At 42.5% G+C, this 22,014-nt stretch overlaps 1 protein-coding gene across 3 annotated transcripts in view; it reads right to left on the reverse strand.

Moving 5' to 3' along the window:
- Nucleotides 1–21,613, reverse strand: part of INTS9 (integrator complex subunit 9) — a 68,524-nt gene extending 46,911 nt beyond the window's left edge. For 2 of the 3 annotated variants that reach the window (XM_035895414.1, XM_009639905.2), the window contains exons 1-7: nucleotides 21,491–21,613; nucleotides 16,793–16,853; nucleotides 12,142–12,204; nucleotides 8,609–8,748; nucleotides 6,906–6,992; nucleotides 2,350–2,470; nucleotides 169–303 (exon numbers count right to left, since the gene is read on the reverse strand). In XM_035895414.1, the coding sequence (XP_035751307.1) occupies nucleotides 169–303; nucleotides 2,350–2,470; nucleotides 6,906–6,992; nucleotides 8,609–8,748; nucleotides 12,142–12,204; nucleotides 16,793–16,853; nucleotides 21,491–21,555 (672 nt within the window). In that variant the 5' untranslated portion in view covers nucleotides 21,556–21,613. Of the gene's footprint in view, nucleotides 1–168; nucleotides 304–2,349; nucleotides 2,471–6,905; nucleotides 6,993–8,608; nucleotides 8,749–12,141; nucleotides 12,205–16,792; nucleotides 16,854–21,490 lie in introns of those variants that run through there. The other variant, XM_035895415.1, reaches the window with a different exon arrangement.
- Between the last annotated feature and the right edge of the window lie 401 nt (nucleotides 21,614–22,014).

Consider the following 22,014-nt stretch of genomic DNA (forward strand, 5'->3'; position numbering starts at 1 on the left):
TATGTCTTCTCAATGCCCTTTAAAATTCTAGCCCATTACTAACAGAGGTACCTTTGTAGGGCTTCCATACTACATGTGATCCCAGCTGAAATAAACCCCTCAGGGGTTTTTTTTTTTGAGCAAAGACACTTTCCCCTATAGAAGACTAACAAAAGTCAGGGGCTGTACCTGAGGGTGTGTTGTAAGTAGAGAAGATCCTGAAACATAGGAAACCTTTTCATAGTGCGACTGGATAATCCAATTGGAACTTCCAAGAGCGTAGCCTGAGCTGAGAGGGGTGACCTGCACAGCACCAAACAGCTCCTGAAACACACAGTAAGAGACATCAATGAGTCATCAAAAGAAGTCAGAACAGGTCGTTTTATCATCAGTGATACCAATTTTAAAAGTAGTTCTGCTAATCAAAGCCTTTATGAAGCTATTTTCCCAAGCTTTATGTCTGCTGGTTTTATTTACCAATGTCTAACAGGACACATGCTCTGAGAAAAGAGGCAGGGCCTTCATAAAGTCTCTCTTCTGTGTGAATTCTATGGCATCTAACAGTTCATGCTGAGCTATAACTCTAAATGGAGGAATCAACCAGGGTCTTGATCCTCTGCCTGCCGATGCTGTATTGAAGAAGCCTGTAGGAGCTTAACATCTTTGAAGATTCTATACTCCACTAGTCAAATTTTGTTGATATTGGCCAGCAGGAGAGAAGGAAGGACAAGTAGTTCCGTATTGATACAAAACTCTGTTTGGGTTACACATTTTGCTGTGGAAAACATAAACTTAACTTCAGACTCACTCACTTTCTAACTTCATTTCTTTTTAATGCTATCTACTGGTGATTTAGAAACAACACCCTGCAAACTCAATCCAAATTTCAGTTTCAGCTCTCAGCATAAGCAACCTGACAGTTGTCTCCTTTCCAGGTGTCATTAGAAAGTGTATTGCTTTATCTGCACACAGTAATGTGTTATACTCGTTTTGAGAAAGGAAAATAAGCCTCCATGTATACCTCACTAATGTGATCTACTTTCTGGTTACTGAATAATAGAACAAGCACCTGCTCATGCAATACTAATGATTTTTCTAGTATCTCAATACGTATTTGGATGCCTTGCAAAACAAAACGGTGTCTCTATCACTCAGAGTGCGTAAACCAAGGCTCTGGATTCTGCCAATATGCAGACATGTAAAGTGGACAACAAACCATTCTTGATGCTGTCATGTTTTGGGTTAGCTGGCTAATTAGGTCTGATTATTTTAAGAGTTTGCTTTGGGAAGAGATAAAATACGCTCCAGAAATTTCTCTTCTTTCACGATAACTATAAAAGAATGATTGGCTCAGACGCATAGATCTGAAATTAGGTGAGATGCATCCACACTGAGAGGACGGTGGAAAATAAACAGTAACCACCCACGGGTACTGAGGAAGTCCAAATGCCCTCAGCCTGTCCAGTTGCTAGACAAAGCTGCAGCTCTTACTTATGTCAGCAGCCATGTTAGTGGTGGCTTGGGGTCTTTTTTCACCAGCTGTAATGCAGCACCACACAACCCCAAATCCAGCAAATTTAGTACACAGCAGCATGGGTTACTGTTTCAAACAGACTTACACATAAACAGTACTCTCCAAACTTCAGTGACCCATTGCTTAAGAAAAGGGAGCAAATAAAAAGCTTTGAGTACACATCTTACTTTAACCCATCTTTTTATTTCCTAGGGCCCTGAGCAGCAGTAGCAGGTATCATGGCCCACATGCTGCCTACAAGCTATAAGGGAACTGCGTACCTGCAGACTACTGAATTGTTGGTTCAGTTCATTCTAGAAACTACACCGGTTTATAGTCAATGGCGTTATAGACAACAAATGTTTGCTGGGAACCCTGGGAAAGGAGTTTTTGAAGTTCAGGTCAAACCATTAGGTTTTGTTTACAATCCCTAATTTGCTGTATGAAAGAAAGTGGAGGCTAAAGCACTCAAAAGATTCCCATAAGTGAGATACGGTAACTCAGAAGGGGATGTGGCTTACAGAGAGGATACATTCCTTTGGTACATCCTGCCAGCTCTCAGTGGGCCAGCCATCAACTCCAAATTTGAAGGTATGCTGCCTTAAAATTGGCCTCCCTGAGGAAGAGGAGAAACAAATGGATGCTCCCTGATTTCACCAAACAAGAACCTTTCCTGGGAGGCAGGCTGGAGGACACTCAATATAATCTTGCCTTGCTTTGCTAGGCTAGGGTACATGTAGGTGCTATCTGACACAGGATCTAGAGGGAAAATAGAAAAGAAAGGGCATTTCCAAAGAAAAAGCTGGGAAACAACAAGTTGTTACTGTTGACCTGAGGATAGCTTTACGGGTACTCACAATTTTCTGAGAATACCCCACCAGCTGGATCTTGCTGAGTGCAGCATTCACTTCTGGCATGGTGTAGCACTTCCTCCACATAGACACCTCCACCGCGTCCTTCAGAGGGGCGGGCAGCAATCTGCAAAGATCAATGGGGTGCGGGCATTTTCAGAACTTCCTGATGGACCACCAGCTTTTATACCCATTTATATTCTCCAGATCTTAGGTTTTTCTGGTTTTTTCTTTTTATTTTAAATAATCCTGGTGCTTCAAAGTGAGGAGCAAGGCTTCCTGCCTGTTGAGGAGCAGAACCACACCGCCCATTTTGCCTCACCCCAAAGCCTGCTCTCCTTCAGCTCTCTTTGGTTTTGTTCCTATTCAGCCCTTTCATCAAAAAAGTAGCTGTGATGAAGGTGTTACAGCAATTCTCATGGTATTTTCACCACCGATGAAAGATTTTGGCTGATCTGACATGTCAACATGAAATGCACCACCAGAATTGGTAAAGATGACTGGGATCTTGGATCAGTGTCTCTTTTGCATATCCTAAAAATTTGAAAACAAAAGTAAGCCACAATCTTGTGATTAAAATGCAGGTACCAGACCATGGACAAAGGCTGCCTCTTTCCTCATTTTTTTCACCAGAGTCTTGCAAGAGCACATGCCCCTGCACCTTGGTTTCTTTGCCTTCAACCCAGATACCCCACTTGCCTTCCAAGTGTACTGGCAAGGATACATTAGCTGACACTGCAGAGCTCTTTGAAATCCCCTACACGGAAGTATTTAAGATGTTTTACACCAAAGTAAAATCCATCCGTTCTGCTCTTCACAGACATTGCAAGTTAGCTGGACAGCGTTGTCAAGGGAAGAAGTGAACTGTAATGTCACAGGCTGTAAGAGAGATGGCTAACTTCTGGGAAATAAATCTTCCTTAGCAACATGAACTGAGGCAGGAAGCAGCACAGCTGCCAAATGCATAAGAAGAATAGGATTTTTTTTGTATATTAAACCAATGCTAAATCAAAGGCTAATTCAAACCAATTTCCAAAGATTTATGGAAATTGGTCAAGTTTCTTTGATCAATTTGTTTAAAGGAATTTAATTTATTGTTATATCTACTAGGTCAGTGAACTCCTCCATAATTTAAGATACTGAAGAAAGGATTAAGGCCAGCTATTGCCAAGACCGCTGTACGGGTCTAGTGCGATAACTGTAATTCCAGCACATGCTGGCTGAAAGCATACTGTGCTTAAGGAAACAAACAAAGCGTTCAAGGTCTTTTTTGGGAAGTCATAAGCAACAAAAGGCCAAACAATGTGGATAGTTGTCCACCATTGCATTGAAGCAAATTGCCTGTAAAAGCCTTTAACCTACCATAAGAAGCATTTAGTGTTGGATGCTTTCAGGAGCTTCTCTTCTGGGAAGAGGAGAATGTATCTCCAGGTAATAGAGAGAAGTGGGGAATTGTCCTTGGTGATTGAAGTAAGTTTCTATTAGCCTTGACTCTGTGGGTACACTGTAAATATACTCTGATCCCTAACAGAGACCAGTGGCACCAGTCCCCAGTGGTTTCATTCTTTGCTGAGTGGCACACAGAGACGATGAGGACTGCTGGTTCCTCAGATGTGCCCCTGCTGGCATTCAACCTGTCACCCACGCTTTTAAAATTTGTACAGAAAGTGACTAGAAGGTATTTTAAAGTCTGGAGTGAATCTACCAACACTATGGCAACATCCTATCATGGATCACCTCATAACAGCCAGATGTATGTGGGCAGATGCAGGGACAGCCAACCTATAGCCATAAAGAAGAAGGTATCACGAAGCAGCATGGTCCAGCGGTTAGTATACAAAATTTATGCTTGAGAAACTCAGAGGCTTGTATTCTTAACTGAGCATCTGCACAGAGACAGTCCTGCCTGTTCAATGCAAAGGATAACATTTAGTATATGACATAACATGTTCCTGTTCGAAGGGACAGGATTATGGCAGTACCAAACTAGATCAGAATGCTGGCCTCTCTTGTCCACTACTCTGTCTCAGGGAACAACTTGTTTCAGACGCTTTACAGAAAGATGTAAAAAACCCATCAAGCAGGTAGTCGACAAAGTGCCTTTCGTAAGGCAAACTTCCTCTTTAGCCCCCTGAATCCTAATCAGCGTGGAAGATATCCTGGTTGAGCATCTACAGAGCTTCCATGAGATTGCTCATTTAAAATAAAAACCAATGGTAATAAAACTTGCTAAGCAATTAGTTCAGAGTGGATCTGATAATGGAAAAACGTAAGCCACTATAATGAACTTATTATATTTTATACAGTATTTGCATTTAAAATGCTTCAATGCTTTATCTAATGAAGATGATAATACTTCGTGTTTTATACTAACTATTCAGAGTAGAACTAGCTGAACTGGAAAGCAGTAATGGTGATTGATCAGCCTGAAAAATTAAAGTTAGACTCAGACATAATAAGTATTCTGTTCTAGCAATAGCCAAGTACTAAAAAAAGAAAAAAAAAAACTTCACCAAGGATTGCATTTTCTTAAACAACGGATGTCAGTCCAACCCTGCATGTGCTATTAGCCAGGTGTTAATTTGTGGATCAGTAGATGTTTGCTCACATGCTATAATAATCAGTTCCATTCACGCTTGCATGGCACTTGTCACCAGGAATCTCGAAACACTTTGCAAACATTAATTAAGTTCCTGTATACCCTCTATGGCAGATAGGAGCTCCATTTTACAGAAGCATAGGGAGCCCAAGGGGGAAACTCGGAGCACAGGTGAGGCGTAGTTGGAAAGGGAATTCAGATTTGTCCCCCTGCTCCAGCTCCCAGACAACATTGGTTTGTACCAGCCTGAAGGCAGAGTTTATGATACGTAGACGTTACTGAACAGCTGCAGGGCTACTAGTTACGTTTTGCTATCCCCACCAGGACAGCATTTCATTGTTCTGCCTCTATCTCATATTTGGGCAAGGTGTGCATTTTACTTCTGAAAGTTGAGGGACCTGCCACCTGATCAAGGTTCCTAACACCATATGATATTGTGTCTGGTACTGTCTGGGTACTTCCCAAGCAATTCAAGACAGAAAAATGTATTTTAAACACCTCCCCAACAAAAAGACTCTAGCCTTCTATAGCAGTTGAATCAGAACAAAGATCACCTCTGTGTGTTTGCCTCTGGAATAGTCAACAGCACACAAAGTGCTAGGCAGCACTTTTTCTAAAATACGACCACCAGGAAAGTGACATTAAATGAGCTCTAGGATATATGATCCTCCTTTAAACCATGCATACAAAACACATGCAGTAGCGTGACGAGAATAATGGCTCCAGTCCTCTCTTTTCACATCATTGTGAGCTTCAGGAGTGGTTCTGGTCAGGCCAGCAGACTCCAAAGTTAAAAAAAAAACCCAACCTATTCTGATCAGAGTATACATCAACCAGCACAAAATCTTGATCAACTTTGTCTTTCGTTTTATTTTACACTTGTGTTTTACTTGCCTTCTTCAGAAGTGAGAGTTACAGTGCTGAGATAAGAATGCTCCTAAGCTCAGCAGGGGAGTACAATATATAGCTAAATATATGCTAATTTGGATTTTTAATTTCTTTTCCTTGTGATATTGGAAAATGTCAAGACTACTTTTATAATGTATGAAATAATTCATTTTTAGTAAACTTTTAAATCAAGCCACATTAAGAATTAGAAATAGAAAATTGGAGATCAATTAAAAATTCACAAAGTAGCTTTTAAAAATAACTTTCTAATTAACCGGCCTTATCTTTAATATATGCCAATAATGAACCTGTCTCCTCCATAGAACATGTTGTGCACCTAAAGTTGTTTTTATTTCCAATGAAAGCAGTATCTGCAATTATAAACTGTATGGATAATTTTTAGATTATATAGCCTTTCAAAATTTTAGATGTAGAAGATCTAAATTTTGAGCACCTTGCTTATACATATAGATGAAATAACAGACATGGAGTTTCCAAGTAACCTTTTTTATTCAAATTTCAATTTGTTTCTAAGCTTTGAAAGAAAGCAAAAACCCACCTCTGTCACCCAAGGGCTGCAGCCCTGGGAAGAAAGGTACCACTGCTCTGTGGTTGGCCACCAGTGACTTCCAACTGTTGTGTCTTGACTTTCTTAGCATTTCATCAAACATGAATGTAAACATAGTTTTAAATGAAAATGATTCCAATACAATATAATTAAGTTTAAATAGCTTGCCAATTCCAACAACTTTTTGAGATGTTAATACAAAAATCTGCTGGTTTTATCCACCATCATGGAGCTAAACTATTTGAGGGTAAATGAGGGGAGACTTTTGTGTTACCACGTCTTCCTCCAAGAATCAAACTTGTGTGGTTGTTTGGAAGACCAATAATGTACAAAGGATTAAAGGAAAAACCGACCTAAGGAGTCATAGTGTAAACCTCTTAGGCTTTTTCTTCTGCTTAATGGTAGCAGCAATCTCAAACGGTGGCAGCCAACCCACCATTACCATGAATTCTAAACGTTGGCTGGTGTTTTCGGACAGTCACCCTTTGCTGGTGACTTGGTCCTTACCTCTGTACCTCCTTGTTCTTCCACATGGAGGCAGACTGAGCCTTTGGCACACGTTCAATGGAATTCACCAGTTCTTCCATGAGAAGCCTGAAAAGATATCATAACTAAATTAGTACTGCAGCCTTTCACACAGGAGAGATCTTTGTCCCAAATGTTTCCAAAACATCACATAAATTGTAATTGGGCAGTTTTAAAGAGGGGTTCTTCCCAGAGGCTTCGCAGCAATTGCCCCTCACCAATGCTACCCCTGTTTCTCCACTGAGTGTTCAAGCTCAAGCTAGACCAGTTCTGTCTGCCTGGTTGCGACAGCAGAGGATCTGGCCCACTGGGTTATGCATTATTTGGAAAGTGGCAGGACAAGAGGAACTCCCAAATCTCTCTCCTGCTGTGCAAGTTGATTTCTTCATTACTGACTGCTTGTCATATGGAACGAGACACAATATATGAAGAAAACTCATTAGCTGATGCCTGTTTATCACTTAGAGAAGCCAAGCACATTGTCAGAGTAAACTCTCCTCATCTACAAATGCACAATACAGCATTTGAGACAGAAAAATATGTCAGGCATTAGAAATTGGCACTGCAGATTTCACTGTCCAAAACCAAACAGCATTTGTAATTGCATATGTTTCCCCTTGAAGGTAGGAAGTGACAGATTTAAGTGCAAAAGAACAGCACCTGGAATTACTTGGGATGGGGAGAACTACACCAGCACACTCTGCAACAAGACTACACAGCTATGGGCCAGCAATACCCCAGAGGTCTACTGCTAGTTCATATTTATACAATTCCTTTCTCCTACAAGGGCCTTCAGTTTCTGTTTGTTTTTACACAAAGGGAGAATTATTCTGGCGTGGAAAGTTTGCATAGCACCTTTAATAGACAAAGATTCCTGCCCTAAAGTGCTTACAGATTAGTTCAGATACCATGGCCTAATCTGGTTTCTAATTCTTGAACAGGGCAGCTATTCTGCATGAGAGATGCACATAGCACAAGTCCAGTTAGACTTCAGGAAGAGCCAAACCTGCAGCCTTTGGTATTGATTTATCCAATCAACAGACAACTGCGTAAGAAAAGACTGACAAATTTGATGACAGCATTAAGTTTTTGACTGCATTGTTAGGTCTTACATTTTCTACTTCAGTCTCGTATTTCTGCTGTTTTTCTCAGTGCTTCTCTTTGGAGTTCAGAGCTTACATATCTCAACTGTCTTTTGAGATGAAGCCAGCTTAAATTCCCTTCCACGGTGTGGAAGTGTGATTATATGAATTTCAAATACTGAAAAGCTATAAGGCAATAATCTTAAAGTCATTTGTTGTTGAAAAGACTGGCAATTCCCCTTTTGTTTAAGGGGAGCAGAGAGGAGCAGGAGAGATCTTTGATTCATGCTTTTTGAAGGTTTGAAGTTGGCTATATGGTAATTGCTGCTCAAAGTGTCCCAGTCCACTCAAGATCTACTATCCCATGCTTACTGCCTGGACTCAACGCAAAGCACCTGCTGTAAATGTTGAAGACAAACGGTTCCAGAGGTTGGGAAACATTGAGTTAACACATTTGCAGCACTAAGGACTTGGCTGGTGTTCAGCTACTGCCTAAGAGCCTCTTCGGAACGTTAGACACCACTCCTCTAACCCATATTATCCTTTACACCTTTTCCTTAGCAGTGACAAAAGGGGAGTAGAGAATATTAAGGGGCTTTTTACCTGCCAATTTGAACAGTGGGCTCAGTGGCATACACTGTTCCAGTGAATCCTGTGTACTCTGTGATATAGGGCAATGCCATCATGCAGTGATAGTTTGAGATCAAGATTACATCTACCGTGGAGAGGTCAAGCAGCTCAGTCTGCAAACAGAGGAAAGAGATAAGCAACATGTAACCCTTTTATGCAGTTTAAGCAATGGCAGAAAACCTTCTTGTTCTTTTTTTTTTTCTTTTTAAACTTTATATTGCAGGAATGTAACTGGTTTATAAAAAAAAAAATGGGGTGGCGTGTCTCAGCTGTGGCAAAGATTAACGTTTCCTTTAAATTAACAAGATTTATTTAAAGAGATGCCTAAAATAATTTCCTTCTCAAATCTGAAAAGGAAACCATGTCCTGGGTTTGTCTGCCTTTCATGTAATGAAATGGCTGCCATTAAGAGAGGCATGATGATTACACTTTTATCAAAGAACTGATGTGTGTGCTTCCTCAGGGAGGAACACTGCGCCAATACCAAAACTTCCGCAGTAGCGATTCAGCAGGGTGTCTCATACTTTTTATGTGGCACATGGTACTGTACCCCAGCAGAGTGAGAGACACGAATGTAGGTTGTATTTATTCATATGCTTAAAATAATTCTCATATTTTCCCAAACTAAATGCTTGGCATCCTTATCATTCACATTTTCTGCAGCAGGAGATTAAGCTCATTCATAGGATACAACAAAACAGATGGGTGGGTCCAATTTGTTTTGATGCGACAGTTAAGACAGCAGTTCAGAGAGGGAAAGAAGATTTCACACATTGTTAAAGGAATTTTAATTAGAAATATTTACCGGTAATGCTATAACACAAATGGTGTCAAGTCAGAAATTTACAAGATATATGACCTCTAACTCAGTTATTATAGAGCAGCTAATGGAATTCAACACTCATCAAGCACATATTATCTGATTACAAGGCTTGGTCCAGCAATTTGAATAAAAAAGGCAAGAAAGTAGGTCACTCGGCTTTTCAGAGGGCTGACACAGTGCTCTGGTGACAAGCTGCTTAACTCACAGCTAAGCGTTCATGGTTTCAATCCATGATCACAGCTGATGTTGGAGGCATGATCTCCAAGCTGAGTACAGGAGGTGAAACACCATCCTCAGATTCATGACAGGGCACCCTTTTACCTTACTAAGCTTGCTGGACAGAAATACGCTCCCTACATGGCATCAAATTGCCTGCTGACTCCTGCTCCTACCCCACTGGTCCTTCATGGCTGGGTTTTCAGCTGTGTCCAGACCCCAGAGAATCAAATGGGGAATCACCCAGCCCTGAGCTGAATCCCAGCCCTGTGAGCCATCGGGAGGATACAGCCTACCACCAGCCAAGCTTAAGCATCCCACCTCTCAGAAGCATTTACTAATAGAGTGGAAAAGGGTGTCAAAACCAAAACAAAGTAAAATCTTCCCTGGGACTTGTGGCAATCTCGCTAAAAGTGCCTATGAACTGAAGAGATTTAAAAATGTTTCCTGAATGTGAAGTGAGAGAGACCAGAAGGTTGCCAAGCAAGTAGAGGGCTGCACCCTGCACTCTGACACGTGAAAGTGTGCTCTGCTGCTGAGACAGCCTCTTATCACCTTGTGGCTTCTGGATTACATTCAAAACTTGACTTTCTTTGGCAATGGTGTTCCTGGAAGTGATATTGTGATTCCCAAACTAACTGCTTTTGCAGACAAGTTTCTTCAAAAGAAGTGGCATGGAAGGAGACAAAGACGACGACAAAGCCTCTTTCACACAAGCTTCTTACACTGTGCTGCCAAACATCAGCAACATTTCTGCTCTGCTGATGCATTTGGCTGGCCATGACATCTGAACTCTCCTCCAGACAGGGGAGCCTGTGAAGCTAGAGATGCGAGCTGTGAATCACTAGCAGGTCTGTTCCTCATGCTTGCAGAGAAGGCTTGGCATCTGTTGGGAACTTTGGGAATCGAAGTGTTTGAGAGGCCATTTATAAAGTCCCTACAATGGTGACATGTGCAGCTGGTTGCTGTCTTCTAATTGTAAGATGGACTTGCTGGAAAACAGAGATTTGATGATGACACTGGTATAATGAGGCATCAACTCCCTATCAGTCAATATTAGAGCTACACATGAGGCTATTTTCCAGCCCAAAGTAACCAGAAAGCATAGCTGAAGCACCCTAAACCCCAGCAGATTATCACTCCTGTGCATGGCCTCAATTCCAAAGGGAATCCAGAACATAAACTCCATTCTTCCCAAGATCTGGGGCAAATGGCACTTTCTAGGCATACAGATGCTTCTTACATCTCTCCCTTCCACAGGATGGTAACCAGAAAGCACACAACAACCCAGAATTATTAGGGTTGGTGTTTTTTTGTGATTGGATTATGTCCATTTCTGTTGGGGAAAACAATCAATTGCATACAGATCTGTTGATATCACTTGCCAAAACTAGTACCAGAGCTGCCAACTTGCTTCGAAGAATCAAGATGACAAGAGTCAGAAACTGCGAGAGGCGAGTTTCATGGAATCAACAGACAGAAACACTATTGCCAGAACCCCAGCAAGCAGACAACCACCTTCCAGGAGTGTTTTGTACTTTCTGTCAACAAGGTCAGGCAGAAAGGGAAAAAAAAAAAAAAATCCCTGCTCAAAAGCAATCGTCTCTGTCTTTCAAAGACAGAGAAAACATCCCAACATGAAATGAAAGAACTGATGTTATCACAGTCCGAACACAGCTGAGGAAAGAGAATACTATTCCCAGACTATTCCCCATCACTCACCCCCACCACTCTCTGCTCAGCTTTTTTCAGTTCTCCTACATGCACCATTAATCTGATCAGTCAGGTAAGCCCAGTTAATTCCAACATTTTCAATAGTCTTGCTTCCTCTTTTTTTAAACCCAGGTGTTCTTGAAAAAAACAGCTCGAGAAACAGCTACTTGCAGTTGTGTCAGTGGATATGAAGGTACAGTTCTTCCCTCAAAGAGGCAGCAATGAATAGCTAAGAAAGCAGCAAAACTTTTTAACCTAAATTTGCTGCTGCCAGAAGAGCATGTCTGACTGCAGCCCAGCAGAAGCAAACAGTGGCTTAACCACACGGTCGGCTCCCCAGGGGACCTCCACTGGACAGGTCATGCATCTGTGGTTAGAGACAAGCAGCTTTCCTTGTGTTCATTCACTGCCCTTATCTAGATCAGCACGTGTATCCTGTCATAATCGAGTCCAGCTCAGTCATATTGTCTTTGGAAGGCCCCTAAAAAGGGATGGTTAAGTCTTATTCTTCTGCGAGATATTGATCTGCTGAGGGAGACCTTCCAGATCTCCCAAAACTATTGTTGAAAAGGGCTGTTTCCATCCTTTTTCCAGTGTCATAGATACTAGAGGCACTTAACACAATAAATAATATTACTAAAACCCCTTAAGTACTAATCAATTAGCATGTATCTGATTAATAATCATTTAGCAAGTTTCTCCCACATGATTAAAAAGAAGTCAGGTTTTTCATTAAGGCTTTCATCAAACTCACCTCTGGTAAACAGAACTCGGGCACAGAGTCTACAAACACATGGCCAGAGCACTCCTTTAGTTCCTGTGAGAAAAGCACATAAACAGAGAAGACACAAAACCACAACGCAGTATTACTCCAATGCAGCAGATTTTGCGCTTTCAAAACCTTTCCTTTATCACCACAGGTAATTTCCAGCCTGTTACTACATGATGTTTATCCCCCTTCTAGATACAATTCGCTGTAAGCAGATCTGCTGAAATTGCTTTCATGCGAGATGAGGCTGCATGGTACTTCAGGGGATCAGATCCTTGTCTGGAGGAACAGAGACAGCTCTCTGGTAGGCAAGAAAAAGACGCCCTGGTAACCACTGGCTGGTTTTGCTGGGGCCACGAAGGAGATGCTGCCCTGTGCAGCTGCGTTTTCTCTGCTCTTCCAACTGCAGATGTGTTGGCTGGGAAATCTGTAACAATACAAGTTGACTTTGTCTATCAGAATCAAAAGTAAAATATAAACTGAGAAGTGGGTCATTTAGACCACTCTTTTTGAACTGCTGCTCTCCTGACCTGGAGGGTGTGCACAGCACCTCTATAGTGCCCTGGCTATCTTACAAATTTGGAATTTAGTTTTGGTTCCCAATATCATCAAACCTTTTCTGTCTTACTAGGAGCAGAATACAATTTTTAGCCCCTATCTCAGAGCATTTGATGAAGCACCTTTTGGGGATCTAAGCTCCATGTGGCACTTTATGTGAGACTTTATCTCTACTGGATCTCCAGTACTCTGTTTTCTTCCACTTTTTTTTTTTTTTCAGGGCTGACATAAGAAATTTGTGACATGAAAAGTCACATTCTTCAGAATTATGTATGGAACAAAAATATTCCCAACTCTAGTCCTAACACACCTCACTAGCTACCTATCACCCACTCTGCCTGCTCTCATGGACGCTTCTCTTGCTTGTCCCAAAGTGAGTGGTCTCAGCCAGCTTCAGACTGACAGAATTAAAGATTGAATCCAATTCTTAATAATTACAGTGCACCTGCCAACTAATAACGAATGAGCAATTACATCTAGTGGCAGAAGTCTCCTAACCTCATCTCAAGGGAGTTCAAAATGATTAAAACTAGATCACAGCAAATTTCAATGTCTCTCCAGGACTTAAGTTTTATAACTGTCATCCAGAGAGTGCTATAACAGAAATGTCCACCTGACATGATAAAACATCCCCCTTTGACTCCTTCCCTTGCCTTTTTCCAGCATGGGTCAAAGAATTTACCATTCCAAGCAGTTACAATGGTCAAGGTGAAGGTAAGAGATGCTGCCTTTGAATTTTTAACACATGATTTCCATTGATGCTGTGCGAGTTCAAAGATTTCTCCTGAGCACACACTGCAGCAGTACCACAGAAATGTAAATACATCACATATAAAAATATACTGTCAGCCTATCCATTCTTCGGACAGAATGGAGCTTCAAGTTCTGAGACCAAGGCTGGGGTTCAGGAGAAACAAATTCCAGGGAATTCAAACTGGGCAACCCCATTCCTGTCACCGAGCCTCTATAGCTCTGCTATCGCCAGTTAGCATGGGCTCTGAATAGAGCTGTTACTATTTTACTAACAGAAATGCTGCCTATACAGTTTCTTTTGTCTCCAATGAGAAGAAAAATCAGGTCTTTAATCTATGTTCTTCAGCTGCCTTGCCTGTAAAAATCTGATCAATCCATTTGTCCACCTCAAAGTTCCCTACAAAAGCAACTATTATTACTGTTTTCCTTTAATGTTCACATAGTCAGAGAACAGTCTATTAAACCAGTATTTTCTCTACTGATACCTATTGCTGCACACATTTGAAATGTATCTGCCTATTTTACTAACATCTGACATATTTTTGTGTTCATTGTTCCCCTGTGGCAGATCAAGCTGGACACTGCAGTGCCTAGTTGTGGTTGAAGCCCCAGATAAATTCTGCCTACAAAACTAATGTAATGAAAAGAGGGGAAAGACAAATTCTGTGTCTCTCATGTAGCTGAGTAAGTCCTGTGACTTAGAATTAGGAAGCTGGAGATAATATCCTCCCTGCTATGTCCAGCAACAGAACACATGTTGATGGCAGAATACCATGGGATAAAGCCCTGGAGGGAAGAGGGGCCCAAGAAAGCTCATTAGTATTCAAGGATCACCTCCTCCAAGCTCAGGAGCAATGCGGAGCAAAGAGAAGTCAGACAAAAATGCTAGGAGGCCTGCATGGATGAACAAGGAGCTCCTGGACAAACTCAAACACAAAAAGGAAGCCTACAGAGGGTGGAAGTGAGAACAGGTAGCCTGGGAAGAATACAGACAAATTGTCTGAGCAGCCAGGGATCAGGTTAGGAAAGCTAAAGCCCTGGTAGAATTATATCTGGCCAGGGATGTCAAGGGCAACAAGAAGAATCTTCTATAGGTACGTCGGTGATAAAAGGAAGACTAGGTCCTTCTCTGGAAGGAAATAGGAGAGCTGGTTAGCCAGGATATGGAGAAGGCTGAGGTACTCAATATCTTTGCTTCAGTCTTTGCAAGCAAGTGCTCAAGCCACCCCGCCCAAGTTGCAGAAGGCACAGGCAGGGACTGGGAGAATGAAGAACTGCCCACTGTAGAAGATCAGGTTTGAGACCATCTAAGGAACCTGAAGGTGCACAAGCCCATGGGACCTGATGAGATGCATCTGTGGGTCCTGAGGGAACTGCTGGATGAAGTTCCTAAGCCATATTTGAGAAGTCGTGGCAGCCCAGTAAAGTTCCCACCAACTGGAAAAGGGGAAACATAACCCCCATTTTTAAAAAAGGAAAAAAGGAAGACCCAAGAAAGTACAGGCCAGTCAGTCTCACCTCTGTGCCCAGCAAGAGCGTTGTGCAGATCCTCCTGGAAACTATGCTAAGGCACATGAAAAATAAGGAGGTGATTGGTGACAGCCAACATGGCTTCACTAAGGGCAAATCATGCCTCACAAATTTGGTGGCCTTCTATGACGGGATCACAGCACTAGTGGATAAGGGAAGAGCAACTGACATCATCTACCTGGACTTGTGCAAAGCATTTGACACTGTCCCGCACGACATCCTGGTCTTTGAATTTAAGAGATGTGGATTTGATGGATGGACCACCTGATGGATAAGGAATTGGCTGGATGGTCACACTCAGTTGCGGTCAATGGCTTGATCACCAAGTGGAGACCAGTGATGAGGGGTGTTCCTTAGGGGTCAGTATTGGGACCGGTGCTGTTTAACAACTTTGTTGGAGACATGGACAGTGGGATTGAGTGCACCCTCAGCAAGTTTGCTGATGATGCCAAGCTGGGTGGTGTGTTTGACATGGTGGAGGGAAGAGATGTCATCCAGAGGGACCTTGACAGGCTTGAGAGGTGGGCCCATGCAAACCTCATGAAGTTCAACAAGGCCAAGTGCACATGGGTCCTGCATCTGGGTCGGGGCAACCCCAAGCACAAATACAGGCTGGGCAGAGAATGGTTTGAGAGCAGCCCTGAGGAGGACTTAGAGGTCCTGGTTGATGAGAAGCTCAACGTGCCCCAGCAATGTGTGCTTGCAGTCCAAAAAGCCAACTGTATCCTGGGCTGCATCCCCAGCAGCGTGACCAGCAGGGCAAGGGAGGGGATTCTGCCCCTCTACTTTGCTATCATGAGACCCCCTGGAGGCCTGCATCCAGCTCTGTGGTCTTCAGCACAGGACAGACATGGACCTGCTGGAGTGAGGCCAGAGGAGGGCCACAAAGATGATCCAAGGGCTGGAGCACCGATCTTATGAAAACAGGCTGAGAGAGTTGGGGTTGTTCAGCCTGGAGAGAAGGCTGTGGGGATACCTGATTGCGGCCTTTCAGTGCTTAAAGGGGGCTGATAAGAAAGATCAGGACAGAATTTTTAGTAGGGCCTGAAGCAATAGGCCAAGGGGTGATGGTTTTAAACTAAAAGAGGGGAGATTCAGACTAGACAGCAGGAAGAAATTTTTTACACTGAGGGTGGCGAGACCCTGGTACAGGCTGCCCAGAGAGGCAGTAGATGCCCCATCCCTGGAAAAACATTCCAGGTCAGGTTGGACAGGGCTCTGAGCAACCTGGTCTAGTGGAAGGTGTCCCTGCCTGTAGCAGGGGGGCTAGAACTAGATGATCTTTAAGGTCCTTTCCTTCCAATCCAAACCATTCTATAATTCTATGATTTCAGAGGCCAAAGACATGCTTTTCCTCTATAAGAGACCTCTCATGGGCAAACCATTCACTTTCTCATAGTTCTCCTGCCTAAAAAATGGTATGATACCAACCTCATTTATGCTATGAAGCTTTAGTGTCAGAAAAGTGTGACTGTAGAATTAAGACACTCTAAGAAGGAAAAGCACTATTATTTATGGAGCCCCACGAAATAAAAAAATATTCACACTGATGATTTCTGCATTTTAAGAGGATTTTTTAAAAAGCTAGGCTACCTCTGAAGACCGAAAGCCTCAGAGTTGCTATTAGCATTTTGTTTCAAAATGTTCTGCTCTACAAGGACATCATGGCTGGTAAGGGTACACATAGAAACCTTTGCAGTGAGTCAGCATAGAAGTATTGTTCCTGCAGTGCATGCTCCTAACCTCTCAGGTAGCTTTTTGCATGGTAAGAAAATTCTAACCAACAGTACAGTACCTTGTCCAGAAACGTGCTTCCATCTTTCAAAACCCAACCAGGAAGTTTGGACAGCCTGGGGCTGCAGAAAGAGAGAAAAATTATTTTAGCATGAATTATATCATTATCAGTGGCTAAGCACAGACCTTCTATTTGGTGTCATACAGGAAGAGAACACCATTTCTGTCTCAGGGAACTAACAATCTCAATAAAACAGACTGACAGTTTCACTGTGTTTAAGTGTTCACTGAAATGACTTTTACAAATCACGACCATGACACTTATAAGTAAAAAGAATAAGAGGACGACGCATGCAGGGAGTTTGATTTTAGTCATTTATGGTGAGAATTTCAAAAAGGCTCAGTGCTGCTGATGTTGCCCTGTGGTGAAACTGGCTATATAAACAAAAGAAGCATTAGGGAGCAAGAAACTCTATGCCTGAAACGATGCAAAAGCACCGTAAAACTGCTCTGGAACAGAAGACAACAGACAAATATTCCCATTAGCAATGGCAGGGAAAGACCGATGCTCTGGACTAAGTCATTTATAGACACAGAGGTTGCGATTTTATATCCACATAAACCATGGTTTCACGCTTAGGTCTCACCCTGAAAACCCACACGAACAGCTGTACGGTGCACTTACCTGTGCTGGAAGGACAAACGGGCAAGGAGGTTTTGCTGTGAACAGCAAGTTTTAAGCTGGCAGGTCTGGTACCAGTCAGCGACAACAGGGCCCCTTTTTTTAATTATTTCAAACGCTAATAAAGAAACTTCAAGATGGACACTGTAACCCTGAGTCTACAGTAGTAATTGCTGCGGCATATCTTGCTACCATAACTGAGAGACTTAGTCATACTTAAGTGGTGTTTGGTTTTTCTGTGAGCCTACAGTTTAGCTCTAAAACCACCATCGGCCTAGATTCAAGCATACCTACAGAAATCCAAAAAAGAAAAAGTTGAGGAAACAAGAGAATTGAACCTGCCTGGAACCAAGCTCTGCAACAACCTCAGACTTGGAGACAGAACTTGAGAACCCGGTTGCAATGAAATCTGCAAGTGGTGTGTGCTAAGCTCTACAGACAGGCATGCTTATATGCTTATAAGGGCTCTCAAATTTAAGATCTTGAAAATACAAAGTGATTCAAGGGCTCAGAGGAATGCTGTGTTCAGACTACCACCAGTATAAAAGAACAAATCCTAACTGGCACTCCAGAAAGTCACAAGGAGGGAAAAAGGGGAAATCTAAGACTCAAGTAAGAGGTGAGAGCAGAAGGATATGTCACTGAGAAGCTATGCCATAGAAGTGCAACCCCCCTTTAAGGCTAAAGAGCAAGTCTGAAGTCTGATGATAGAAAAGATGAGGTGGCTAAATGTACTCCCCACTGACACATTCAAAAGCACAATTTAAGAGCAGTATTTTGGAGACCTAGGGGGCTGAGTAGAATTGGTGCAGAGACACTAAAAGAGCTATGGAAAAAGCAGGGGAAAAGCAAGAACAAACCACTTTGATAAGCAACAACTTTGACAGAGAAGGGAGGAGAGGACAGAAACCTTGGTTGGAAGGGACATCTGGAGATCTGCAGTCCAGTGTCTCAAAGCCAGCACTAGACCAGGGCAGCCGTGGCTTTGTCCAGCTGTGTCTTGCAAATCCCCGGAGCATGAGATTCCAGACCTTCTCTAGGGATAGGTGAAAGCACTAAGAACAACTTCATCACTGGGAGGCTAACGCCCAACCCAAGCCTCTCAAGACACAATTTGTGGCCAACTTCCTTTCAAGCAGATGCGGGTGGCTGTTAGCTCTCCATCCAGCCTCCTCTCAGCCAGACTGAACAAGCCCAGCTCCCTCACCCTCTCCATGTAGTCACAGGCTCTGGATCCTTGACCGTCTTGGAGCCCCCTGAACACCCTCTTCAGTTTCTCAGCATCCCTCTTCAATTGCGAATCCAAACCTGGATCCATCTATGGTTTCACCAGCACAAGGCAGAGAGGAATAAACTCTCCTTGATCTGCTGGCCCTACTCCTCCTAATTTAGCCTAGTAAGCTGTTTGCCTTATTCATGATGAAAGAGCACTATTGACTCGTACGCAACCTGGCGTTCACTGAAGAGTATACAGTCTTGTCAAGAGAGGCAAAATTAGCAGATAGGTCTTATGTGTGGGTGAGAAAGGAATACGCAACACAGGAGAGAAAGGACTCTTTACCTTGAAGCCAAGAAGTAACACAGCTCCTGCCGACATAGTTTTGACATTGTAATAGAGTGATTGATTAATCCAAAATAGCTAGAACTGTCCCATAAATAATGTGAGCAAGTGTGTCATGGCTAGACAGGAAAGGTTAAGAGCTTCCCACATGTTCATTTTATCGTTTTGCATTTGACTTTGGTACAGGGGAGAAAATTCCAGTTGACAAACCTCCTTTAAAGTACATGAACTGGCATAAAGTGTTTGGCAACTGCAGGTACTTTGCACATGCTCCATGGGCTGGTGAGAACAAGGACTGCCATTTCCAGGACAAGCTGGAATCTAAATACCTTTTGACAGGCTTTTTTTGAAGAGCAAAAAACTCCAAAAAATGTCCAGACCCTTTAATGACACAAACAGTACAGCACTTTCCTCTCTTATAGATTAAAGCACAGGCTCTCAAAATGTTTGCTCAAGGAGGGTCCCATGCCAGGTATGACACAGGCTTTAGCTGCATAGCAAAGATCCTCTGTAATATCATACCTTTATGCTCCACAGAGGTAAAAATTAGGGCACCTTTGCAGACCACATACTGAGACTTGCAAAGCCCAGGTGGTTCATGAATCCTACTTTGGGGGCCTTGGTTTAAAGATAGCTGAGAGAAGCTCCTCTCTGGTTGAGAGGACATACAGCTAGCAATAACCTAAGATCTGAGAGACCTATGTTCAAATTCTTGCACTGCTACAGGCTTCATGCAAGACCTCAGGCAGTCAGTCCCTCTTGTAGTCTCTTTGAAACTGGTGATAATGTCAGCTCTCTATCACCTGGCCATGTTATGTTGACAATATACATTTGAATTTCAGAGGTATTTAGACAACAAGGTAACGGAGACCTGATACATAATGGTACAACTATGGATACTATAGAGAGATAAGGACTTTTTAGTGGCAGCCACATTCCTCCTCAAGTTTCTAACTCATTTCCACAACTCCCTGCAGGACATCTGTTTTGTAGAGTACTGAAGAGATCAATTACTTACCCAAGTCCATGTGCTTAGGACAATCCTTGCTGTAAGGGGTGCTCAATCACCTTACCGACAAGACTGATTGGATTTAAATCCAACTGTTTGCTCCGATTCCATTGGGCCATCAGGGGTCAAATCTGACATCCTTTCTTATTGAGTTTGAGTCATTTTAGTGCAGACATTCTGGAGGTACTTGGGGAATTCCAGGTTGTGACCTGTAATTTGGCTGTTCGTTCCCAAGGTCTGCTATCGGCAGACAAAGCTGGCATATCCCTGGGGAGCGCTGATGCCTGCAGTTCTAAAGAACCTCTTAAGCCTTTGTTCAATCGCCTCATTTTGCTACCTGTTCCTCTCTCAATTTCCTTCTTCTTTGGGGGGTGGGAGAATGCAAATGCAAGGCAATTCTGTCTGTACCCAATTTCCCAAATTTTCAGGATCCCTTCAAAATCTACTAATGCCCCTAAATGTTATAGTTCGCAATTGCATTATGGAATGGGGATTTGTCTTAGGGCATCTGTTGCCTAGTCTACAGCAGATCTTGAACTCCACGTTCTTGCAGAACAATGCATACATTGTCTATTCTTTTCCTCTCCAAAAAATAACAAATCATAGGAAGTGCTGGACAAACTGCTTTAACCTCATTAGGTCACTTAGGAAACTCCCTTTCCCAATCATATTCTCCTCCTCTCAATCAAGCCTCCCCTGAACCCAGAATGTTCCTCACTTGTTTCCTTGTGGGTCAAAGTTACTAAATGGCTTTGTGAAAAATCCTACCGCTTCCCATCACCAAGAGTTATGCATTCCCACCTTTCCAACCCCTCATTTTTACAATTTATTCCATTTATGCAAGACATTAAGTCACCCTAACTGAATATCCAAATTCAGCTAAAAACCTGGGGAAATACGACTTTGTAGTTAGGGTACAGAAGGGGGAGTCTTGATCTCAGGATTCTCTACTAGACTCTACTTTTCTTTCACTGCCATTCCATTCCTGTGCCCAGCTGCACTGCCTTTTTATTTATTTAATTTTTAAAAAGGAACAATTATGCCATCAAGCCAACTAACGATGACTGTTAAGTGCTATTTTTCTTTGCATTAGTCCCTGCTCTGAAGAAAAGCCTGAGAAGATGGTGGTTAAACAGTACTTGCTGGGCTCCACGCACTCCATCTCAGTTACCCATTTATCTCATCTTGCATGGAGAAGCCAGAAAGATGACAGATATGTGACCTCACTTGTGCTGAGCAGTTGCAGCAATACTTTACTGAAGCTTAGAATAAATTATCTAGAAAAACCAATCAATAAATCCATAAAATGTCTTCCGTCTACTGAGCCAAAGGACGTTATTTTGATAAAGAGAATTTTTAAGTGAACAAAGTCTATTTATGATATTAGATGATGCTGTTCATTTGTACTCATCCCCTCCCTCCTTCCAATACACCCATTTCACACAGAGCACTCCCAACTGCAACCCAAGACAACACAGACTAAGTGCTTACAGGCCGCAGAACATACCTCTGAACCAGTGGCAACGGGAGGAAATTGAGGGTAGACGTCATATCCAGTCCGCAATCCAACATGATGGTGGTGGATTTGAACTTGAGTACGTTGCATGGTAAGGTTGGATGTCCTGACAGGCAGTACTGGAAGAAGAATATGAGGATGAGTTACCCATGACCTTTACCAACAGATCAAACCACCTGGAAAAATTGCCTTTTTTCCCCCCTTATTTTTAGACATGTAGTTTCATCCACACCAGAACAAAACCCGATTTCCTATGCATCTGTGTCTCACAGCCGCATGCGTTCGTTGAGATTTCCCCATGTCAGGGTATTAAGGGGCAGATTTTCTTCAGACAAGTTTTTCTGATCACAAGTGTTGAGAGGATGGCACAGCTCTTCTCTCCAATTTAGGACACATGTAGAATTTTTTTTCTAACAACCACCTATTTTTGCAAAAATCCTGTTTCTTCAAAACTCAGTCCTACTGGCAAAACCTGGCTGAAATTAGCTAGCAAATTTGAAAATTACTTGGGGTGG

Source organism: Egretta garzetta, unplaced genomic scaffold, assembly GCF_000687185.1.
Source record: "Egretta garzetta isolate BGI_Z169 unplaced genomic scaffold, ASM68718v1 scaffold325, whole genome shotgun sequence".
NCBI lineage: Eukaryota > Metazoa > Chordata > Aves > Pelecaniformes > Ardeidae > Egretta > Egretta garzetta.